Source organism: Mustela nigripes, chromosome 2 (genome assembly GCF_022355385.1).
Source record: "Mustela nigripes isolate SB6536 chromosome 2, MUSNIG.SB6536, whole genome shotgun sequence".
Taxonomy (NCBI): Eukaryota; Metazoa; Chordata; class Mammalia; order Carnivora; family Mustelidae; genus Mustela; species Mustela nigripes.
Window position 1 is genome coordinate 55,757,631 of NC_081558.1, and position 25,604 is coordinate 55,783,234.

The 25,604-nt window shown below is 43.0% G+C and overlaps 1 protein-coding gene across 1 annotated transcript; it reads left to right on the forward strand.

Moving 5' to 3' along the window:
* The first annotated feature begins 18 nt into the window (after nucleotides 1-18).
* CHCHD4 (coiled-coil-helix-coiled-coil-helix domain containing 4) lies at nucleotides 19-13,046 on the forward strand. Its single transcript, XM_059390402.1, has 3 exons — nucleotides 19-395; nucleotides 5,914-6,012; nucleotides 11,913-13,046. The coding sequence occupies exons 1-3, from the start codon at nucleotides 86-88 to the stop codon at nucleotides 12,212-12,214; spliced, it is 711 nt and encodes a 236-aa protein (XP_059246385.1). The 5' UTR covers nucleotides 19-85; the 3' UTR covers nucleotides 12,215-13,046.
* Nucleotides 13,047-25,604: the final 12,558 nt, after the last annotated feature.

Consider the following 25,604-nt stretch of genomic DNA (forward strand, 5'->3'; position numbering starts at 1 on the left):
ATGCGCGCCGCAGGGCCTCCTGGAAAATGTAGTCCGGGGGCAGGCGCTTTGACCACTGAGTTACAACACGTGCTGTATCTCATTGATGCGCCTGCGCATTGCAAGTCATTCCGGGATATGTAGTTCCTCCGGCCTTGAAGAGAAACCTAGCAGCGCTCGGCTTCTTGGGAAACGTAGTTCCCGGCTGTTTGGGGCCGGGCTGGGGTTGGGAGGTCGCAGAGGCAGGCGCGCGGCGGGCAGTCCTGGAGGGGGGTTTCCGCGTGGGCCTCGGAGCCGTCTGCCCTGCCCGAGAAGAGATCACAGCGTGAGCCCGCCGCCGCCTGTGCTGCCACCACCGCTGTCGCTGCGAGGTCTGAGTGCCGGGGCTGCAGCCATGGCCTACTGCCGGCAGGAAGGTAGGCAGGGCGGGCTGCCATGGAGACCGGCCTACGAGGGCCTGCAAGGGACATGCGGTTTTGCCACCCCCGGGACACTTAGGCCCCGGTCCCCGGGGGCACTGCAGGCGCGGCCCAGGGTACCTTCTTCGGGACCCTTGGGAGGGCTGGGCAGTGGGGTCGCCACGTCCGTTTTGCAGATGAGAAAGCCGAGACTGGGACGGACGAGGCTGGTCCAAGGTCACTGTGAGACTGGAGCCCGGACCTCAGAAGGACCGGCACGTGGGAGATTTAGTAAACTAGGCCAGGGGGGCACAGGAAGTGCTGAGCACGCTTCCTCTGGCTCGTAACTGGGATTTTTTTCCTTTTTACTGTCGCTCTTACCACCCACCACGCGTTTGCATTTGTACTCGCTTTTTAACTGTCCCTCCTGAAAAGTTGCCACAGGGGTTAGGGGCTGTTCTGGAGTGTAAAAATGCCACCCACGTGGACATTTATTGAGCCCCTACTACGTACCAGGCACTTGATCAAGAGTCTTTATATGGCTTACCTCATTGAGCTCGCGGCGATTTTAATAATTATAAGCGAGGCTCTTTTACCTGCATTTTATCAAAGAGTGGACCCTAAGACACAGAGATGGCTGGCCTAAGGCACTTGACCCCGAATATCCTGGAGCTGGGATTCATCAGTCTGATCACAGAAACTGCACCATTCAGTCTGGGGCCCGCTGGATTCCAGGGAGCTCTCTTCTGGGAATCCCCCACCTTTCCAACGAAGTGCCCATCTCCACCTATTTTCTCTTTGCTTCATCTGTTCTTACCTCTACTGAAGAACCCAGGAGTCTCTTGGCTGGAGTACAAGGGCCTCCCCACACACTGCCATTCACTGGCTTTTTGGCCCTGAGCTGCCACCTAACCCTTCTAGGCCCCAGTTTCCAATGGTACAATGAAAAGTTGGTCTTCATTCATTTAACAAGGTACTCAGGGGCATCTTCTCTGTGCCTGGCAGTTATGGTGGACACATGAGAATATAAAACTACAAAGAGTTGGAACTCACCCAGAAATTCTTTAGGGAATAGTCAGTCTGATTCCCTCAGTTTAATTCAGGGAATCTGAAGACCAGAGACGTGGAAGACCTACCTGAGGTCATATACCCAATTAGGAGAATAGCTCAATCCAAAATTTCAAGCCTTTTCCCAGTACCTCATGCTGCTTCTAGAACTGCTTCTTTGGTTCTAGTTTATGGTCATAAAGCCATAATACTCACTGATGTCTCTAATTACTCAAATAATTTTGAGCTTTTTAGGTATAATGAAGCTGTGCCAGATGAATAACACTTCCCCTTGCCTGTTAGGATATCTAAGAGTCTCAGGTTATTTGGGAAGGAAAGGTGGTTTCCATCTGCCACCCAAAACATGTAACTTTATCTTTTCCTGGGTCAAAGATCCCTCTCTTAGTTTGGGGATGAGAATTGAAAGCCCCTGCGTGATCTGGCTCCAGCCTGATTTCTAACTACCCTGTCAGTGCCAAGCTACACTGGTGTCTTAGTTGTTTCTTTGCCTGATACCTCTATTTCCCCAGCTCTTCCACGGCTGGCTCTTCATTCTGAATGAGTCACTTGCCTGAGCAAATTTACTTCAAGAGTCCCCCTCCGGCCCCCGCCACCACCCAGCTTTCAGGTTAAACGTTTTGGCATCCTAGGTGTTCCATGGCGTAGACTCAGCCTTGCTCCCTGGCCTTAGACCACCCACACTTGGATGTATTGGTGCCACACCATTCTTTTCTTTAGTTTCCTCTTTTCTGTGGCTGTCTGCCTTCTCTGGTTCCTCAGCAGACATTTATTGAGCACCTGTGGTATGCCAGCCCCTGAGCAGGTGCTGGTGAGTGCAGGTACCATCGTCTACTTTGTGGCATTGGGGAAGAGATGGGCGCTCCATCTGGGTTGGATCTGCTGAAGATTTTGACATGTCAAGATGCTCTGTATGTTCCTATTCCCATTTCTAGGGGAAATGAGACTACGTATCCAAAGTTGTTTTGTTTTGTTTGTAGTCTACTTAATGGTAAGAACCATTCTGTGTCCCTGTTCTCTGCTAAGGTCTTCATTTTGTTTTCTCGTTTCATTTGTTCTACAAATTTTGATTACCCACCATGTTCTGGACACTGTTCTAGGCTCTGGCAATACTGCAATGAATGGTATAGAGAAATTCTTGCCCCAGAAGAGCTGATCTTTCAGTGGGGGAAACAGGGAGTCAGCAAATATATAATAATATGTTAGATGAGGAAAAGTGCTTTGGAGAAAAGGCAGACCAAGGGAGATGGAGAGTGGTTGGAGAGGGAGGCATCTGAGCAGGAGGTATGAAGGCAGGGAGAGGGTGACTGTGGATCTGGAGGGTGCTCCTGGATGTGAAGACAGCCTGGGCTCAGGCCTAGAGGTAGGTGTGCCCCCAGTGTGTCCAGTAAAAGCAACGAGTTGTGGGAATGGATGGAGCAAGTAGTGGGAGATAGGGTCTTCGTAGTGAGGGATGCAGATCTTTCTGGCTGTTTTTGAAGGTAGAGCCAACCAGATTTGATGATGAAGGTTGAAAGGAGTTAAGGATGGTGTACAGAGAGTAAAAATACTGAATTGGGGGTGTCTTGGTATCCAACTGTTTAATCAGGCTTTCTGTTCTCAGCTTCACCCTTAAGTCCTGCTTTCAGAGTGGGCCCCGGGGCCCCTGATTCCTGACCCTTACTAGGTTCAGAGATGCTGAGCTGCTGGGGGACCTGTTTCCTAAGGCCACAAGAAGGTGCCTGAGATCACAGCTGTTATGTGCTTATTTTCAGATTTGAACTCTAGGTCTAAAACTCTGTGATATCAGTGCCACTGAGCCAGACCCTCAAAGCTGGGCTTCCATCTCAGCCTCAGAGCTATGCTTCTGTTCTTTCTACAGATGGTTTCTGGCCTTTACTGTTACTTGTCCATGAAACAAAAGGAGCTCCACCTGGATATCAGGATTGGGGATGCAAAGACAGATCCCTGCTTAGAAACCAGTCAGATCACCCAGGGAATCCTCTCCCCCAAGTTGGATGATAATGAATGTGTCCCTCCAGTTTCATAGGTTGAAATCCAAACCTCCAAGGGTGGTAGTATTAGTAGAAGGGGCTTTTGGGAGGTGCTTAGGGAATGAGGGTGGAACTTTCACGTATGGGATGAATGCCCTTAGAAAAGAAGCTCTGGAGAGATCTCCAGCCCCTTTCACCCTGTGAGGACGCAAGGGAAGGCAGCTGCTGTGACGTAGGAAGGGGCCCTCACCAGAAGGTGACCATGTTGGGTTCTCGATCTTAGACTTGACAGCCTCCAGAATTGTAAGCAATAACTTTCTGTTCTTTAGGAACTACCCTGGTGGTGGTATTTTGTTATAGTAGCCTGAATGGACCAAGACAGGGTAGGAAAAGTGCCACTCAGGGAGGCTTGGAATCCTTACTTTCTCTGCCAGACAGCTCAGCAGGACCATTCCCCGCACAGTCTGTGAAGCCTCTAAGACTTAGGTGAAGCCACCATTATCAACTAAAGGTATCGATAAACTTCAGCTTAATTTAGAATGTGTAGGTAAACATCCAGTAAATTAAAAAAATGGGTGAAAGAGGCAAAGAGCAGCAAGATGCAGGACTTTGCTCTCAAGGCAAATCCGAAGAATGGTCCGGATGAAGCTATTTTTGCTCAGGTAATGACAGAACACCGGTGCTGATGAGGACACCAAACCTCAGTCAAAGACCCAGAGGGGCTGCATTGTGCTTTGGCACGAACAGCAGGCAGATGGGCCCTAGTTCTTCTTGGACACTTAACCAGCTGAGTGGCCTTGGCCAGATAGAGGAATTGAGGAACCCAGCCTTGGAGTTCACAGTCAGGGACAGGACTGCAGTTTGGCGCATGGAGGGAGACCTAGTTTGACAAGCAGGAAGGAGTTAGTCACAGGATGGCAGAACTGCAGGTGGGCTGGAGGCCTGTCCCCAAGCATGCCAATGGTTAGCTGTCCTTACTGTTTGTTACCCCATGTGGGAGACCCTGTGGAGGCATGAGAAGGGTGCCTTCCCTCTGTCCCCAGAACTGTCTTCTCTGGAGATTGCTCTGCTTTTAGCCCTGTACTTGCCTCAAGCCTGTTCCATAAGTACTCCAGGCTTGGTGGGGGCCAACCGTTTTCCCTTGTTTTCTCTTAACAAGCCTATGACTGAACTTCCCTAAATATAAAGGTAGAACAACTGAAATAATCATAGAAATTGCTAGCAGCTCCCAAAGAGCCACACTTCCGCAGGCCTAGCCTCTGCCCCCATTGTAGCTAACTCACTCTACGCCACTGATGAGGGCCCTGTCCAAGGGCCAATCTGGATGGGACCTGGAGAAGTCTTCTTAAATGCCAGGCACTTCCCATCTCCTTCCAGATGAGGTCCCATTGTCCCACATCTCCTGGGTGAGAATGGGTGGTCAGTAGGGTTGTTGCATATGTCCTTGCCCTTCACCAGGTGGGTACCCAGTAGCTTAGAAGAAAGCTCCTATTCATTCATTCAGCAAACATTCTCTTGATTCTCAGCGTCTTGGGGCTTATTGTATAAAACATTCATTCCTGCTCCAAGCACATGAAGCTCTCAGGACAGTGTCTGAGTCATGCTAAGTATGCTGTGTTAGCTATTGCTTTTATTCTTGTGTGTCTTGGGGGTGGTAGGGGCAGTGTGGGTCTGAGTCAAGGATCTCCACAGCATGGCCTTTGGAGACACACGGAGCTGGGTTTACGTTCCAGCCCAGTGTGAGCTCAGGTTCGTCACTTCCAGAGCCTTAGGCTCACCACTTTAGTATGGGGCCCTGCTGGCTCCTGTCAGGGTAGTGATGGGATGGCAGGAGCTAGCTGACATACAAGACCCAGAGAGGGGCTGGCCTCAGGGACTGCAGGGGAAACCGATGACATGCAGTATGTAGGGTGCCGAAGACAAAGTGCTTCTGACCACAACAGGAATATCAGACAGACACCTGCTGTGTGGTGAGCTGGTGTGCACAGGTTTTAGGATGGTGAGAGAGTGTCGATGGCTGGAAGGTGCAGGGGAGAGAGCTGGGAGGGTGGCAGATGGCAGAGGGGCCTGCCTTGACATTTCCAGCCAGTTGATAGTCCAAGCGCCATAGGAATTCTGAGACGGGACTGGCCCTTTCTTGATGGGAGGAAGAAAGAAGTTGTTGCATCTCTCTGCCATCAGCACATCTGGGGATTGAAGCAGCTGCATTTCATTGGATTGGGCATGTTGGCTCCTACTTGGAGGGTGCATATGGCATCTTCTCCCTCACCCATGACCTTGGTCAAGTTTTTGTTCCAGTTGCAGCACTCAGTAGAAGTGGCTGCTAGACCATCACACAGACTCAGTGATGCAGCCCAGGAAGGACAGTCTGATGGTCACCTCACTTGGGGGTTTGGCATAGGACAGTCTTAAAACTTGGTTTTTGTGCTGCTTTTGGGTTTGGGGCTGTTTGGCTGCTCTTGAGCAAAATGTATCTTTCTCTGTTCTCCAAACACTAGGGAAGGATCGAATCATCTTTGTGACCAAAGAGGACCATGAAACTCCAAGCAATGCAGAGCTGGTGGCTGATGATCCCAGTGATCCGTATGAGGAGCATGGTGAGCGACACGGGCCTGCTGGGGACCCACGGACCCTTCCTGGGGGAAAATGTCCAGAATTGTTTTCCCATTTTATTCTGGCCAAGGTCAGGTTTTTCAGGTGTCCTTCCTAGCCATGGACTATCTCCCAAGAACGAGGAGCTTAGCCAGCTTTCCCAGGTATCAGGGGCTGGCTGAGTGCTTTCCAGCCCTCATGCTTTTGCACTCCCTGGCTGTTAGGCCAGAACTTAAGTTTCTTCTGAACTGAGGGCTTCTGCCTCTTTCTCTTTTGAGGTTTTACACAGACTGAAGCTGGTTGGCTGCTTCCTGACCATGAAGGTTTAGGCAGGGGTTGTGGGGGTGGTCATGGAATCTGGTCTGGCAGGCACTTTAAGGGGACAAGGATCCTCCTGCTCAGTCAAGCTGCCAGACGGGATTCTGCCACATCTACAGACCGTTAGCAAGCAGGCCCGGAAGAGCTCTACCCCATGTTCTATGAGGTGGTGAGGTCAGCTGTCTTTTCACTGGGGCTCCAGGAAGGACCCTGCACAAAAGCTCATTCAGGACTGAGGGACAGTTTTCCAGTGGCAGGATCCAGCTCACTTAGACGGAACTGTTGCATACAACTTAGTAATGGTAAGTAGTCTTTTGGGCTTAGGATGCCATTCCGAATGCTTTAGACCACTGGGCTCACTGGAACTTCCCCCATGTGCGTAAGGCTGACCAGTGTGTGTGTGTGCAGGGTTTATATACAGTCTGTATCATAAACAGTACTCAGTTGACCAATCTAAAGCCATTTCTGACACCTGTGATGATAATTAGTGACCCTTCCAGTGCTTGCCTGGTGGTAACTGTGGTCAAGAGAGCTTGTAACAGCAGCAGCCCATGGGGTATAGGCTCCCAGTTGGAATTTTTCAGACGCTAATTGAAGCATATGTTTTCAGGGAGAATGGCTTACTGCTCTTGGGGTTGAGAGTAGTCGAGCCAAGGCAGCATGTTGAGCACCCCTTTGGGAATGGTGGGAGGTAAAGGTGTTTTAAAAGAAAGGCAGCTATGGAAGTGACCTTCAGTCAGCACTCGGTCTGTTAGTTCCAGTGCTCTGGAAATAAGTCGCCTGTCAGTTCCAGTGCTCTGCCTTTCTTGAGGTCTGTATTAGTTAAGCACATTTTGTGGGGCCTACAGAACCAATCACACCATGTTTTGTTTGCCTCATGGCATTTTAAAAATTGTCTATGTCTCTGCTGAGCCTGTGCATTCCGCTTCCATTCCTGCCAGGACTTACCATCCCTGCTGTTTTCCGTGCTACTCATTCTGTCATTTATAATCGATCTGCTTGGACCGTAGAGGTATATGCCTTTGCAGCCCCTTCTAATGAATGATTTAACCAAAAAACTTATACAACAGAGAGCTCTGGGACCTGGGTTTGAGCCATCAGTGGCAGAACCACCTAGCAGACTAAGTAGGCCCCCGGTTCCTGCCGGCCGCCTGCATTCAAGCACCCAGCTCTGTGGCTAAGATAGCACTTCGTGCTGTTAGAGTTCCACGAGAAAGGCGGCAGAAGGAATTTGCACACACTCAAAAAGGCTAGAGGAGGGCCTTAAAGATCTCCTGGTCTGGGGGAAAACTGAGGGCCCAGGAGGAAGTGGGGACTGGTCAAGAAAGTTAGTGGCAGGGACTAGAACTGCAGGCTTTTGATTGTATGTTCCAAACCTGCAGCATCTGGGCTTAATTTGACATCTTGATGTCTGTGTATTTTTACATTTTGTCCTTGAAATGCAGATTGGCTGCCTAAGCGCCCTCTGGGAGAAGTGACCTCATTCTAGCATGCCTTCCCCTGAGAAATGACGAAGCATAGACTCCTGCAGACCTGGGCTGGTACTTTAAAAAGTTAGTATTTCATTTGGAAATTGGTTGTGCAGGTTTCCAGGTCTCGAGCCTTCCGAGGGCAGTGTTTGTATATAGGCCTTGTTTTATCACTTTTGCAGATACCGTGCTTTTTACAAATTGAAGGTTTGTTAGGACCATGCTCGAAGCCCTGTTGGTGCCATTTTTTTCAACAGCATTTGTTCACTTCATGTCTCTGTCACATTTTGGTAATTCTTGCAGTATTTCTAACTTTGTTATTATTATAAATTTTATGGTGATCTGTGATTGGTGATCTTTGCTGTTACTTATAACTGTTTTGGGTGCCATAAGCCAGGAAATTTAATCAGTAAATATTGTGTGAGTTCTGACTGCTCCAAGACTGGCTCTTCCTTGTCTCTCTCCCTCTCCTCGGGTCTCCCCGTTCCCTGACACAATACCGAGATTAGGCCAGTTAACAGCCTGGCTGTGGCCTCTAAGTGTTCAGGTGAAAGGGGGAGTTTGCAGTCTCTCCATTCTCACCAAAAGTTAGAAGTCATTGAGCTCAGTGAAGAAGGCCTGTCAGGAGCCAAGATGGGCAGAAGGCTAGGCCTGTTGCACTGAACAGTTAGCCAAGTTGTGAAGGCAAAGGAAAAGTTCTCGAAGGAAATGAAAAGTGCTCCTCCAGTGAATACAAATGGTAAGGAAGCCGACAACCTCATCACTGATATGGAGAAGGTCTCAGTGGTCTGGAGAGAAGATAACACCAGCCACAGCATCCCCTTAGCCAGAGCCTCATGGAGAGCAAGGCCCTCTCCCCGCCATTCTGTGAAGGCTGAGTGAGGTGCGGAAGCTGCAAAAGAGAAGTGTGAAGCTGGCAGAGGTGGTTCACGAGGGTGAAGGAGAGAAGCTGTCTCCGTGACAGAAAAGAGCAAGTGAAGCAGCCAGTGTTGGTGCAGAAGCTGCAGCGCGTCGCCCAGATCTCACTGAGATCACGAATGAAGGTTGCCGCCCTAAACGACAGATTTCCAGTGCAGATGAAACAGCCTTGTAGTAGAAGAAGATGCCAATGAGGACTTTCATAGCCAGAGAGAAGTCAGTGCCTGGCTTCAGAGCTTCAAAGGGCTTACTGACTCTCTTGTTAGAGGCTAATCCCACTGGTGACTTAAAGTTGAAGCCAGTGCTCACTTACCATTCCAAAAATCCTTAGGGCCTTGAGGATGGGCCTGGATAATAGCACATCTGTTTACAGTGTAGTTTACTGAATATTTTAAACCCACTGTTGAGACCTACTGCTCAGAAAAGAAAGATTCCTTTCAAAATACTACTGCTCATTGACAGTGCACCTGGTCCTCCAAGAGCATTGGTGGAGATGTACAAGATTGTTCTTTTCATGCCTGCTACCACAACATCCATTCTGCATTCCATAGATCAAGGAGTCACTTTGATATCAAGTCTTACTATTTAAGAAGTATATTTCGTAAGGCTATAGCTGTTGTTAGACAGTGATTCCTCCATTGGATCTGGGCAAAGTCAATGGAAACCTTCGGGAAAGGATTTACCGTTCTAGATGTCATAAAGAACATGTGTGACTAATGGGAAGAGGTCAAAATATCACCATGAAGAGGAATTTGGAAGAACCAGATTACAAGCCTTGTGGAGGACTTTAAGGGGTTCAGGACTTCAGGGAGGGAAGTAACTGCAGATGTGGTGGAAATAGCAAGAGAACTAGGATTAGAAGTGGAGACTGAAGGGGCACCTGGGTGGCTCAGTAGGTCAAGCCTCTGCCTTCAGCTCAGGTCATGATCTCATGGCCCTGGGATTGGACACTGTATTGGGCTCTCTGCTCAGCAGGAAGCCTGCTTCCCCCTCTCTCTCTGCCTACTTGTAACCTCTCTCTCTGTCAGATAAATAAAATCTTAGAAAAAAAAAAAAGTGGAGCCTGAGGGCGTGACTGAACTGCTTTGATATCATGATCAAGCTTTCACTGATGGTTGCAGGATTGGGGGAGTGAACTGGGAGGGGGATTAAGAGTACAGTTATCTTGATGAGCACCGAGAAGGGTATATGAATTATATATCATACACATGAAATTAATATAGTACTGTAAGTTAATTACACTTCAATTAAAAAAAAAGAAGCTTTATCGGATCAGAGGTTATTTTTGATTGCTAAGCAAAGAAAGTGGTTTCTTGAGAAGTAATCTACGCCTAGTAGAGATGCTATGATCATTGAAATGACAACAAAAGATTTAGAATAAAACCACAGCAGGGTTTGAGAGGATTGATTTCAATTTGAAAGAAGCTCTGTTCCGGTAAAATGCTATCAAACAGCATCACATGCTACAGAGAAATTCGAAAGGAAGAGGCCGATGCGGCAAATTTCATTGTTGTCTTACCTTAAGAATTGCCAGAACCACAACCCAAATCAGTCAGCAGCCATCAACATCATGGCAAGGCCTTCCACCAGCAAAAATTTACAACTCTCTGAAAGCTCAGATGATGGTTAACATTCTTTAGCAATAAAGTATTTTCAATTAATGTATATACATTGTTTTTTATACATAATGCTATTATGCCCTGAATACAGGGTGGTGCAAACACAGCTTTCATATGCGCCGGGAAACCAAGAACATAATGTGATGTGCTTTATGTGCTACTAGCTTTATTGTGTCTGGAGGCTAACCCACAGTATCTCTGAGGGGAACCCGTAGGTTTCTGGCACCTGTTGGCCTGCATAGGGAGAGGTGGTACAATGTGAGGGAGACAGCTTGGGCTCTGGGAATCCTTTGGGCCCTGGCTGTAGTCCTGATTTAGACCCCACTGAACCACAAAATCTCCTGTGCGAACTGGGATTTGTAGTACATGCTGAAGAAGGTTTTCAGAAGGAGTATGTGTTTTGCTACATATAGTTCGGTACTTGAGAGCATGCCCTGCAGCTAGTGATGGTCTAGTGGTGACCTGCCTGCTGGGGTTGCGGTAACCACTGACATCTCCACTGGTAGCCCAGTTTACCAGTAAGCAACTGCAGCAGCAGATCTGTTGGTCATTGAAGTTTCCTGAGCTAGAACAAAGAGGTGGGGCTCAGCCTAGGCCTAGGACTTTGGACACTAACTCAGAGGACCACGCCTCGGTATTTGGTTAGAGCGAAAAATTTTGTCACTTCACTGGGCATCTTAGAATCTTACAGAGTGCTCTCAGTCCTGTAAAAAACTCATGTTAAGAAACTTTCATATGAATCCTATTTCCCTGTCTGTTACAAAGCTGGAAATGAAGCCGTCATCTTGAAAGCTTTTTAGAAAACCAGGAAATACTATTTAGATGTGAGTAAGGATCAAAGAAAGTGTAAATTTCAAAAGTAAGGGGCCCTGTAGAATATTGCAACTGAATTCAGTCTGTAGTGGCCCCCTTTCCCTGAAGCACACGTGCTATTTAACAGTTGGTCAGTATGGTTAACATCCTTCTAGGTTTTTCATTGTTATAAAACTAGAATACACCATCTGGTGTGCCATTAGCTTTTTCCTCGTACAGCATGCCTTGGGTAGCTCCCTGCCAATGCAGAAGGCTCAGCCTCCTCTTGACCAGTATTCACACTGAGCTTCTGAGAGCATCTGCAGAGCCAGAGGGGCTTGAGGGGGCAAGGTGTCTTTTTTGGAGGCAGGGGTGTTCTGGTTCTGATCATTTGAGCAGGAGCTGAGCAGAGGGTGAAAGAAGGAGGTCAGTACTTCAGCTCCTTAAAGCTTCTTGCTCACCAACCCAGTGGTGGTTTCTTCTTCAGATTAAGTGCTTTACAATGTTTAGCACAGCCAGAGCCATTGCACTGGGAGGCGGCTGAAAATATAGATCAGGGTAGTGCATGGAGAAAGTTGCCATTGGTGGCTTCTCTCCAGCCAAGCCAAGGGATGCTGCATTTGCACAGGCATTTGAGCCTAATCCAAATATAGAGGTAGGTCCACAGGCAAGGGCCTACCAGTCAGTATTTCCTGCTGTTCTGTACTTCCCAAGTATCTTTTGAGGACTGGACTTGGTTTTGCTTTTTCAGAAACCTTCGAGAGCCTGTCTCACATTTTCCCATTCTAGGATTGATCCTGCCAAATGGAGACATTAACTGGAACTGCCCGTGCCTTGGGGGAATGGCCAGTGGCCCCTGCGGGGAACAGTTCAAGTCAGCCTTTTCCTGCTTCCACTATAGCACACAGGATATCAAGGGGTCAGACTGTGTAGACCAGTTCCGGGCCATGCAGGAATGCATGCAGAAATATCCCGACCTCTATCCCCAGGAGGACGAGGAGGAAGAGGAAGAGAAGAAGCCAGCAGAACGTTTAGAAGAGACAGCTGCCACTGAGGCCACTGCAACCAAAGAAGAAGAGGGGTCAAGCTAATGAAGGCCACAAGGCACTGGGCTCCAGTCCTTATGCTTCAGAGTGATACGAACCTTTTGCAAAATGCCTTTTGGTCATTCTCTGAAAAAGTGTCTTTCCCTCTGTTGTTCTGTGCACTATAATGTACAAAATAACTTATTTTGATGATCAGGGATCTTGGTCCTTTGACATATACACTGGAAAAAAAATGTATGTGTGTCTCACATAAACCTATCAGCAAATGTAGCTGTCATTTTTGAATTCTCTTTTCAAATTATCCTGAATTTTGCCACTTTGAAATAATGTGCTGACTGTGTTCAGCAACCAAAAATCATTATCTGGGAGTGTCTTGTGAGTGAGCTGATTTATTCTGATTGATTATATTCCTTTTAGTAGATTTTTATACCCCTCTGGGAAATGAAATAGAAACAAAAACAGCTTCCTTTAGAGTTGCTGGAGTGGGGCCATTCCTAACACAACAAGTCAGCTGATCAGATAACATACTTCTCACGAGCCATCTTGACCTTGAGTATATGAGGAGGTGCAATATTTCATTTCTGATGCATTTTGGTTTCCATTTTTACGTTGAGCTCCAGGTTTTCTGTGTTTGGAAATTGGAGCTTTAGACCCTCTGATTCAATATCCCTTTCTGAGTGAAGAGAAAGGCTGGTTCTGCTGTTCTAGTTATTCCAAAAGCCCTGGTTTGGGGCCTGTGTTCATACTGGCTCTGTGTCAGCCCGTTCAGAATGCAATGTTCTTGAGGTGGGGACTTAATTGTTACCAAAGTAGCAACCAAGAGACGAAACGGTGTGAATTAAGTAGTCAATTAAAGGAAAACGTGATTTTTACCCGATGTTGAGTGTGTCCTTTATTTTTACTAATTATAAATATTTTTGGTATAAGGAAATAGAAATATGAAAAATTCCCTGAAATTCTTCCTTGAAGATATTGGTAAGCAGGTTTGAATCTGTTCAAGTTTTCTGTTGAATTCCTAGCAAGCCTGTTGTTTTTGTCAATGAGTAGATCTTCCATGCAGATACCACAGTTAATTTGTGAGGCAGGGAAGGCTCTGCCCATCTTGAAGATAAGGAACTGCCGCCTTCACAGGTTAAGTAACTAGCCCAAGGCAACTTTAGGACAAATTCCAGGCCAGGATATAGTACTACCTCGTTTGTTCCTGGTGTATTAGTTATCTATTGCCATGTAAAAAATTAACCTTAAAACTTAGAAGTTTGAAACAAACATTTATTATCTCATAGCTTCTGATGGTCAGGGGTCTGGACACAGCTTACCTGGGTCCATGGCTCAGAGTCTCAAAAGGCTGTGATCATCTGACACCCTGTGTCAGCCAGGGTTGTGAACATCTCAAAGCTTGACAGGCCTTCCAAAGTCACTCAGGTAGTTGGGGGCAAAAATCTGTTCCTTTGGGGTGGTTGGGCTGAGGGTCTCAGTTCCTCACTGCCTGTCTGCCAGCATCCTCCCTCAGTTCTTGGTCACGTAGGCCTCTGCTTAGGGCAGCTGATAACATGGTGGGTGGCTTCCGTGAGAACAAGTGAGAGCAAGGTGAAGCTGTGACCCAGAATCCCAGTGATTTGCACCAGCTACCTATACACAGTGTTTTCGGTCTGTGTTTTGTTATTTTGTGATGCAGGCTGGTGTGTTGTATGCTCTCATTTTTTTTTCTCAGTAAGTTCTATGACTATATAGATTTTAACAACATTTTGGTAACCCATAAATGTTATTATAATAGTAACATTTTAGTAGCCCAAACTATTAGAAAATAGCCCTTATATAAAAATAAAAGCCTTCTCATTCTCCTGGAAGAACCAAAGAAAAATCACATGCATTAGATAATTTTACACATAACTTTATAGGTCTGCTATAGGCCCAAAATAGTACTTGTAGAAATCACTTGTTAGTGTGATGTAAGTAGACAGGCTTTTTCCTCTAATTAAACAAAGGGAGAAAGAGAGCACATAGTTTGTCAAAATCAGGTATTAAGAAGACCGTAGGACTATTTGGTGCTGGGTACAGCCTATCATTAACCAGTATTATGACTGGACTGGCCCTTATGGTTCTTAGTAAATGTTTACAAGATCCCTTGCAGCAGTCAACATCAAGAAACTGAAAAAAAAGTTTATTACTTACAGGACCTGAAGTTATGTGTGCCACACAGTGAGATTGGGGGGAAGGTTGAGGAGGAGGAGAAAGAGTGAATGAGTGGGCCCGGGGTTATGCTTTTATTGGGGTTGAGGGTGGGGCCTAGGGTTTCATGAACTCACACTTTATTGGTGAATTTAAAACGTAAGAGTGGGAATTTAAACTGCTGGAAGAGAAAAAACAAGTGGCTTAAGTAGTCAGTTACAGAAACCAACTAGGATTCTTAAAACCAAGAAGCCTGGGCCATAGGGAAGTAAATGCTGGCATCTTAGGGTATAGCTGGCAATGTGTTTATTAGAGATGGCCATCTTTGAAGTGAACGGCTAGGCAATCAAATAAGGAAAGAAAACCCAATATTGTCAGGGCTAATACTACAAGGGATATCTATGAACTATTAATTGAATAACTAATTTCATATCTTTGAAATTTTCCATAATAGAAAGTTAAAAAGCATATGCTAAGCAAGAATGTTTAAGCGCTCCTTATTACCTCAAGTCAGTGGAGGCTCATAGCCAAATTATTGCTGTCCAAAATAATGGCCCTATAGATATTTCTCTAAAGATATGCAAATGGCCAACGTGAAAAGGTGCTCAACATCATTTGTCATTAGGAAAGTGCAAATCAAAACCACAATGAGATAACCACCTAGCACCCATTAGGGTGGCTATTATTTAAGAAAAACAAACAAACAGGAAAATAACTGTTAGTAAGCATATAGAAACATAGGAACCTTGGAGTTTCTTCAAAAAGTTAGCAAGTTAGCATAACACCAAGTTAGCATATTATCCCACTATTTCCATAGGTATATTTCCTCCAAATTGAAAATGGGTATTAAGTCACTTATCATTAATGTTCATAGCAGCACTCTTTACTATAACCAAAAGGTGGAAACCACCTAAATATTCATCAGTAGATAAATGGATAAGCAAAATGTGATACATACATATACATATACATACACATATACATACATACAGTGGACTATATTCAGCCAGAAGAAGGAATGCAGCACTGATAATACAAGTTGGATAAGCTTCAACAACATGCCCAGTGAAAGAAGCCAGACGCAAAAGGTCACAAATTGTGTGAGTCCATTTGTTTATTTATTTAAAAAGATTATTTATTTATTTGTTTGATAGACAAAGATCACAAGTAGGCAGAGATGCAGGCAGAGAGAGAGGAGGAAGCAGGCTCCCTTCTGAGCAGAGAGCCAGATGCGGCACTCGATCCCAGGACCCCGGGATCACGAACTGAGCCGAAGGCAGAGGCCCTAACCCACTGAGCCACCCAGGCGCCCCTGTGTGAGTCCATTTTTATGAAATTTCTAGAATTAGCCAACTCCAAAGCAACAGAAAGCAGATTAATGGTTGCCAGGGAGTAGGGAAGAATTGGAAGTGATTACTTAATGGGTATGGGATATTTAGGGGTGATGAAAAAGCTTTGAAACTAGAGAGAAGTCACACAACATTGTGAATGCACTAAACACCAAGTTGTACACTTTAACACAATTGTATGTTATATGAATTTTACCTCGGTTTTTTAAAAATTGAAATCCCAATTACAGGGAGAAGGGAATCAAGTACAAAATGGTACAACCATTTTGGAAAAAAGTTTGACAGTTTTTAGAAAGTTTAAACACACACCCGCCATATGACCCAGGCATTTCACACCTACCTATTTATCCAAGAGAAATGTGCACATGTCCATACAAAACTTGTGCATGAGTGTTCATACTAGCTTTGTTTGTAGTAACAAAAACCTGGAAACTACTAAAAAGCCCATTAGCAGGTGAGTGATTAAACAAATTATGGTATATTCATACAATGGAATACTCAGCAATAAAAACTGAAATGTTGTTACAACATGGATGAATCTTAATTAAGGAAGCCAGATAAAAAGTACATTCTGTGTGCTTTCATTTCTATAAAAATTCTACAAAGTGCAAACAGTAATAATAGAAAACAGATCGGGATGCCTGGGTGGCTCATTCAGTTGATTTTGGCTCAGATCATGATCTCACAGTCATGGGATTAAGCCCCATGTTGGGTTGCACACTCAGCATGGAGTCTGCTTGTCCCTCTTGCTCTCTCTCTCTCTCTTTCAAATAAATAAATAAATAAATAAATAAATAAAATCTTAAGAAAAAAAGAATAAAATAGATCCCCATTGCCTGGGGATAGGGTTGGATCAGGAGGGAAGAGGCAATTCATGAAAATTTTGCAGGTGGTGATACATTATTTTAATTGTGAAGATGGTGTCATGGTTGCATATATATGTCAAAACTCATCCAACTGTATCAGTTATATACATCCAACAGAGTATCAGTTAAACATTAGTAAAACTTTTTTTTTTTTAAATATTTTATCCCAAGGGGAGAAAAGCAGCATAATATTCTATTGCAGACATATGTACCACATCTTTATCCATTCATCAGTCAATGGACGCTTGGGCTGTTTCCTTAATTAGGCTATTGTAGATAATGCTGCTATAAATGAGAGAAAGAAAATAGACACCGAACTATAGAGAAGAAACTGATGGTCACCCAGGAGGGCAGGGATAGGTGAAACAGGTGAAGGGGATTAAGAATGCACTTACGATGAGTACTAAGAAGCATACAGAATTGTTGAATCACTGCATTTTACACCTGAAACTAATATTACACTGTAAGTTAACTCAAATAAAAACTTAAAACAGAAATAAAATACAAGTAGATAAGAAAAAAATGGAACACTTAGAAATATAAAAAGATCATTGAGGGGTGCCTGGGTGGCTCAGTCATTGAGCGTCTGCCCCTCTCCAACTCCCCCTGCTTGTGTTCCCTTGCTCACTGTGTCTGTCAAATAAATAAGTAAAATCTTAAAAAAAAAAAAAAAAAAGACTGTTGAAAGGAAAAATTCTTCAAAAGTCACGATCAAGTTTAAACTAGTCTCATCAGGGCACCTGGAAGGCTTAGTCAGTTAAGTGGCTGCCTTCTGCTCAGGTCATAATCCCAGGGTCCTGGGATCAAGCCCTATATCAGGCTTCCTGCTCAGCAGAGAGCCTGCTTCTCCCTCTCCCTCTGCCTGCTGCTTTCCTTACTTGTGCTTTTTCTCTATCTCTCTAATAAATAAATAAAATCTTTAAAAAATAAAAATTAAAAAAATAAACCAGTCTCATCACCAGTGATGAGTGGTTTAATCCATCATGTCTACATAATGGGACCTTTGCAAAATCCCACAAATTAAAGGGTTTGGGGAGCTTCTTTACCAGAATGCAACACAGATTTTTTTTTTTTTTTTTGTCCGTACGTAGAAGTGGAACACTAGCGAAGAAGTTACTGATACATCAAGAATAAAGAAAAATCTTAAATACCTTCAAGGGAAAGAGACAACTTTTCAAAAAAATCAGTAACAGTAAAAATAACGGTGGATTTCTCATCAGCAAAATAGATGAGTAATAAAGTGAGTAAATATCTCCAAAATGCAGAGAGGTCATAGTAATTGGTGGCTCCCAATAGAATCTACATACAATTAAAGATAGTAGAGGGGAAAAGGCACAAGAATATTTGAAAATATATGAAATCTTACTACTTATATAGAGCCCTGTTGAAATTTTTAAAAAATTCTAAAGGACATTTTTTCAACAAGAAGGAAAACTCTAGTCAGAAACCGCTTTCCTGCTTCCATGTGAATCTGAAAATGACTTGGCTGGAGTTTAGAGTTGGCTCTTGGGTGGCAGAGCAAACTGCCAGTTGTGCTATTTGTCATGTTGTCCCTCCATTTCTATGCCGTCCTATGGGACCAGATGAGTGGGGACCTAATAACGTGTCCCTCCATTCTGAATCCTTCTGGGCCTGTTGCATCCTTTTTGGTTGACTCTGTGGAAGTATAACCAGCCAGTCTTATAGCTCCATAACTGATCCCTGATGCCCTGTGAGCCACCACTCTGCTGATTAGGGACTACTTGACTTCTCAACAGTGGGTGATGGAGAATGACCAAAGGTTATTGTAAACCTAGCATGAGGCAATGATTTGTAGCTATGATTCTAGGCATCTGGGTGGAGCCTGAGCACAGGGGATGGCCAGTAGAGGGGAGGCAGATGTGGTACAAGGCACATGGGGAATAGATCCAGGCATGTGTTTGATTTTCCATTCCCACTGATAATAAAAGACAAATTTGCATTTATAAGGCAAGGACAAAATTACTTGACTATTTTGCCAACTGCTATACCCATTTTCCTCCTTTGTATTATAATAAAGTCTGGGGGAGCTTTTCATCTTTGTATGCACCAGATCATCATGTTGGTTCATGACCCCATGCTAATGGGATCTGGTGATCGGGCATTAGGAAGTGATGGGGTCCGTGATCAAAGGAGTGAGACTAAAGTGAAAGTCAAGCCAAGATTATTTTGCGCCAGCATCAAGAATCAAACCAACTGGCCAGGGCCGTCTCTTACAGAGAGAGCTACCATCCCCAGCCTCACAGACTAGCTTTTATAGAGCAAAGGCCATGTGGTTGAACCTGGCCAATGAGATTGTAACATGCAGAGAAAGTTGCATAGTCATGTTAGGTCACATGTGGGTGGCCAATTGAATTATAGTTTACCCTATAGTAGCTGTTTGAACTAGCCTATCATTCTGATCAGAATTGGCACCCTAGTTTGGCACCCATAAGATGGAGTTTACATTCTTTGGTGGTTAGGGAGATAGTATGTGTGCTTTACTGATTGGATGTCTCCACCTGACCTGACCTTTCCTTGTATTTGGGCTCTGTTATCTCCACCTGACCTGACCCGTTCTTGTATTTGGGCTCTGTTACCAGGGACTGGTCAACCATATTTTACTGGTTTTCTAGATTTGCTTTTAAGTAAGTTCCTCCGGGGGTGGGAGCCAGGGTCAGTTTAAGTTTTACTGCACAAACAACAAAATGGCTGTTTAACCGAGATGGAGTCACTGGCTAAGTAGGCCCCTACAGGAAGCACTCTAGATAACCGTCCTATTAAGACGATTAAGTGTGCCAGATGGTGGGAGATAAAGTTCAGCATCATTGTCAAATAGTTGGAGTTCCTAAGAGTCCAAAATTCTGGAGCAAAAGGGGATATTTATAGGAAAGTGAAAGAGAAGTTGCTGTATATTGTACTACTCACAACAAAGAAAGAGTCATAATGGTGACTGTCTCAGGATTTTGGAGGCAACGTGCTTTACTTTGGGACCTGCAGTGCTGATCCTTTACAGGGTAATCCATAAGGCTCCCAGTTTGGAATGGGACTTGGAACAAGAAACGTCTCTGTAACAGGACTAGTTGCTCTGGTTCTTGGTCCTTAAGCTTCAGCAAACCTAACTGTATCAGAGGTGTTCATGGCAGACAGATGGCTACAGGGTTCCACTGGTAAAACCTACAGTAGAATCAGCACTGGCCATAAAAAGAAAGATTGTGCCTTTCTCCTTTTCTGCTGTCCACTACTCTCCTTTTTAAAAGTTATTTCCGCTTTGTATGAACACTGCAAGAAAGTAGATACCTGGTCATGGGACAGCAAGTAAACTGAATGTCTTATGAATTGGGTATAATGTGATCCACTGAATCACAAAAAATGCATATAAAATAAATATAAGTTGATTTGGGCATATGCAAGTTTGGGCCAAAGCCATTTCAATAGCCACAAGTAAAGTTCATAGACTGAGAACTTAGACAATCAGTCATCTCTCCTCTGCTTTACCTTCTCTCCCTCAGTCTATACCTACAGTCTCATGGGGTGGGGGTGGGAGGGTGCAGTGGAGGTGGGAGGGTGGTAAGAGGATCAATCCTGCAGAATAGGCGGAATATGTATATACTTATCACCACACAATTGCCCAGCAAAGGCAGCCATATCAGAGGGAATTCTCCATAATCATGATCCTGTGGATATCACTCAACTTCTGGCCCAGCTTCCTCCATATTCATTGTGACCATGCACAAAATGGCCATGGCAGAAGAGATGGCTCTGTAAGGAGTGAACACCGTGACTTCCCACTCACCAAGGCTGATATGGCTACCACGGCTAGGCACCCAACCTTCCAAATGTAGAGGTTGATACTGAGTCTTTGATATGTAAATATTCCATAGTGACAGATTGACTGTATTGGACTTCTCTGATCATGGTGAGGGTTGGGGAGAGAAGGTGACACATTATGCACTGGGGTAGACATAATCTGAGTATGGATTTGAATCCCTGCCCACAGATCTTCTCCCTGCACAACCATCTGTGAACATCCAAAACCTTGTGGGTTTGGGATGCTGCTACAGACAGGGTTGTATGTTCAATAAATGGATCTGCTTACCTTATCCAGAGTGCACAGATCTGGAAACCTGAGGCAAGAGGGTAGGCCCTTTTATGATTACATGTAGCAATCCACTTTGAAGAATCTTTGTTTCCTATTTTTGCAGCTTTGGGCTTGGTAGGCTTGGAGGGCTTGGTGCTTCTGTATTGGTTTTAGAATCAGGCTTCAGATAGGGACAGCAGGATCAACTCCTATGCCCTTGTTAGAGGTACAGTAGGTTGAAAGAATAATGTCTGTTTTGGAACCTAACACAAAGTTAATTTCCCTGATAGGTTCATGATGGTTCACATGGTTATCTCTGTATCAGTCAGTGTAGATGAGATAAACTCTCTGGATTTGACATTTTTAGAGGTCTTCCTCATTATTTCATTGCTGGAGTCAACTCTGTGGAATTACATGGAGTGAAAAAGGGGGAAGGATGGTTTTTCAGTGAAGAATTGAGGTACTTTTCACATACAGGGATCTACTGTACTCTCTGACTCACTTTTAATTTCTAAAACACAGCATAGCCTATAGTTCTCCTTTCAAATCAACTATTTCTCGATCCTGTGTTTATCTGCATGAGTTCCACACATTTTGGAATGTACATTCTGCACTTTTACACATATCTCTAAACCTCATAGGCCATTGCTCAAAATTCCTGTAATACCTTGGACATATTTATCCCTTAAACACTACATCTGTACTTCATGGCATTCACCATATTTATCTTCTGCATTTATTTGCGTGAATACTTTATTAATGTCTGGATCCCCTATTAGGCTGTAAGATTTATGAGGGCAGTGATTGTATGTGTCTTGATCACAAATTAATCCTGGTTCCACAGGTGCATACATATGTTCAAACCCATCAAACTGTATACATTAAATATGTGCAATTTTTATATTAATCACACATCAATAATGCTGTTAAAAAATAAAAATGAAAAAAAATTTCCTCTTGAAAGCCTTACTCAGTAGCTGGCACATACTAAGGGCTCAAGAATATTTTTAGATAAATAAATATATAAATGAAAAATATGAAAGACTGAAAATGGCATAAATTTAGAATGAGTAGGGAAGTAAGGAAGAAATGCAGGGAAATAAATGAGTTATCAGGTTCTGCAAAATACAAGATCTAGGAATGTAGCCCAGGTTTCCCTCGGTCCAAAGTAAGGTGACATGGCTCAAAGCTTCTCATACATGAGTAGGCTGACTACAGCTAAGAGCATATCTTGAAATATCATAGTGGAACCAGGAAGGCAAAAAATCTCTTCCTTGCCTTTCTGACTTCAAGAAGTAACTAGTCCAAGTTCTTATTGTAAATGGATAAGATTGTAATGTGGGATAATGCAAATGAGAAATGATTTTCATGCCTTTGAGAACTAGGAATTTTGGAAATTTAGAGAACTATTAATTCTTGGTCAATAATATATCCTACAAATATCTTCTGGTTTGCAACTTTTAAAAAAAACCATATATGATATCTTTTCTCAACTTCTTTTATTATAGAAAATTTGAAATATAAACAAAAGCAGAAAGGATGGTATAAAATCAGAAAGAAACAAATATATAAAATTGATAAAATATAGTGAAAACCCTTTGTTCTAATTCAAATTTAAGTTATCAGTGTAAACTCATATGTATTTTTTAATAAAATGCTTTTCAGTTTTTGATAAAGAATGTCTAAGAAAAATTACAAACCCAATAGCAATGAATTTCTCTAGCATCCAGCTTGTGGTCTATACAAAGCATTCACCTGTTGGTGAAATGGCTGACTTCAAGTCTGGGGCAGAAAAGGTAGATGAACTTGGAATTTCTTATACAAAGAAGTGTGGATGCTATGCTATCAAATACTATGAGGACCCAGAAGCCACACTGAATAGACTTCTATATACCAAAGACAGGAGAGTTTGATCTTCAGTAAGGATAATAAATGTAATATGTTGAAACATATTAAACATGTTTAAGCATCTGAATTCATAATAATACAAAAATAACTCTTTAGTCACTTTGGATTATGCTAGCAAACAAAGTAAATGATGAAAACTGAAACTGTCCCAGACTACTTTCTTGGGATATATGGATGCTGTTTTAAAAGACATATCAATCAATCACAAGGTATTGTGGTACTTTATTTGACCAGATTCAAACAAACAAACTGAAGATATATACACAATACAGAAAACATGGCCATTTGATATTTGATGATATATCTAATTAAGTTAAATTTTGGGGTGCAATAATGATATTGTGAATATGTTTAAAAAGGAAAATTCCCTTGTTTAATAGAAACATTGACTTTTTACTGATGAAGTAATTTATTAGAGATATTTGTTTCAGCATAAGATGGGTGGGTAGGAGGCACCTGGGTGGCTCAGCCAGTTAAGCATCTGCCTTTGGCTTAGGTTGTGAGTCCTGGGATCACAAGCCCCACATTGGGCTCCCTGCCCCCTCTTCCTCTCCCACTGCTTGTTTTCTCCCTGTCTCTCTCTCTCAAGTGAAAAATAAAATCTTAAAAAAAATAAGTTGGGAGAGTAGTGGCTATAAATGAAATGAAATGAAATTGGCCATGAACTGATGATTTTTGAAGAAGGGTAATGAGTACATAGCTGATATTATACTACCCTTTTTTTGTTTATATCCCATATTTTATATAGTAAGTTTAAAAGTTGAAGAGATACCATGAACTGTGTAAAAAACAAGCTGCAGACTGGGAGAAGGTACTTGTAGTGTATGTAATTGGCAAATTATTAATATACAGAATATCAAATGGACCCCTAATAATAAAGCTACAAATAGCCCAGTGGGAAAGTGGGCAAACATGTGAACAGGCTATTTAGGGAAAAATACACAAGAATGTTTAATGTATTTGAAAATGTACTTATCCTCATTATTAATCAAGGAAATACAAAATAAAAAATAAAATAAGATACAATTTCAAGCGCACCAGATTGGAAGAATTTTAAAACTTTGATTATATTGGTTAGAATGAAAACTCTTACATACTGCAAATATAGAAGGTAAATTTATAGGACCATTTGGAAAACAATTTAGCATGAACTAATATAAATAAACACAGGCATAATTTAGGAATAAATAAATTCTCTCAGTTGTATGCATCCTAGAAAAAATGTTATGTGTGTGACCAGGAAACATCTAGAGTAATATTCAGAGGAGACTTTTTACCTGCACACAGTCAGATGATTGGAAAAAGACTTTTTATATTCATGTGATGCCATTCCATGGAAATGTTGATGAACTACAGCTTCATGCATCAAGGATATTCTCAAAACAGAAGGCTTAGCATAGGAACCAAGTCACCAGGAATGAATATAGTATCTATGGCAACCCTGAAAAAGAAAAGCAAAGCTGTGGCATCACAATTCTGAACCTGAAGCTATATTATAAAGCCCAAAGGATCAAGACAGTATGGTCCTGGCAAAAACAGATCTATAGATCAATAGAACAGAATAGAAAACCCAGAAATGAACCCACAACTATATAGTCAACTAATCTTTGGAAAAGTAGGAAAGAATATCCATTGGAAAAAAGACAGTCTCTTCAAAAATGGTATTGGGAAAACTGAACAGCAATACACAAAAGAATAAAACTGGACCACTTTCTTACACCATACACAAAAATAAACTCAAAATAGATGAAAGACCTAAATGTGAGATGGGAAACCATCAAAATCCTAGAGGAGAACACAGGCAGCAACGTTTTTGACCTCTGCTGTGGCAACTTCTTACTAGGTACATCTTTCTTAGTAGGTACATCTAGGTACAGAGGCAAGGGAAACAAAAGTAAAAATAAACTACTGGTACTTCATCGAGAATTATCTACATATATAATCTGTGAAAGGAACTACATATCTTTTTTTTTTTTTAAGATTTTATTTACTTATTTGACAAAGAAAGAGTACAAGCAGGGGAAGCAGCAGGGAGAGGGAGAAGCAAGCTCTCACTGAGCAGGGAGCCTGATGTGGGGCTCTATCCCAGGACCCTGGGATCATGACCTGAGCTAAAGGCAGGTGCTTAACTGACTGGGCCACCCAGGTGCCCCAGTAACTACATACCTTTTTTTTTTTTTTTAACATGGAAACATCAATTTAATTTAGCATTTATATTTTTTAAAAATTTCTTTTCAGTGTCCAGAATTCATTGTTTATGCACCACACTCAATGCTCCATACAATGCATGCCCTCCATAATACCCCCACCAGGCTCACCCAACCCCCCACCACCCTCCCCTCCAAAACCCTCAGTTAGTTCCTCAAAGTTCACAGTCTCTCATGGTTCATCTCCCCCTCCAATTTCCCCCAACTCCCTCTCCTCTCCATCTTCCCGTGTCTTCCGTGTTATTCTTTATGCTCCACAAGTAAGTGAAACTATATGATAATTGACCCTCTCTGCTTGACTTATTTAATTTACATAATCTCTTCCAATCCTGTCCATGTTGATACGAAAGTTGGGTATTTATCCTTTATGATAGAGGCCTAATACTCCATAGTATATATGGACCATATCTTCTTTATCCATTTGTCCATTGAAAGGCATCTTGGTTCTTTCCACACTTTGGTGACTGTGGCCATTGCTGCTATGAACACTGGGGTACAGATGGCCCTTCTTTTCACTACATCTATATCTTTGGGATAAATACCCAGTAGAGCAATTGTAGGGTTATAGGGAAGCTAATGATATATTCATATACATATATTGTAACAACTTTAAAATGAAAAGCAAGGAAAATAATTGTAATAATCAAGATAGCAATTCATTTGGGAGAAGTTTTTTATTTTTTGTTTTGATTTTTGGTTCAATGCATTTAGAGAAAGATGCACATGAGCTTCAAATATATGAATAGACTCCCATTTTTTAATAAGCTGAATGGTGATTTTAATAGGGTTAATTCTATTTAATGTAATAATTATTCTTTTACATACCACTTCCCAAATTAAGAGGTAAAAATGGAAACA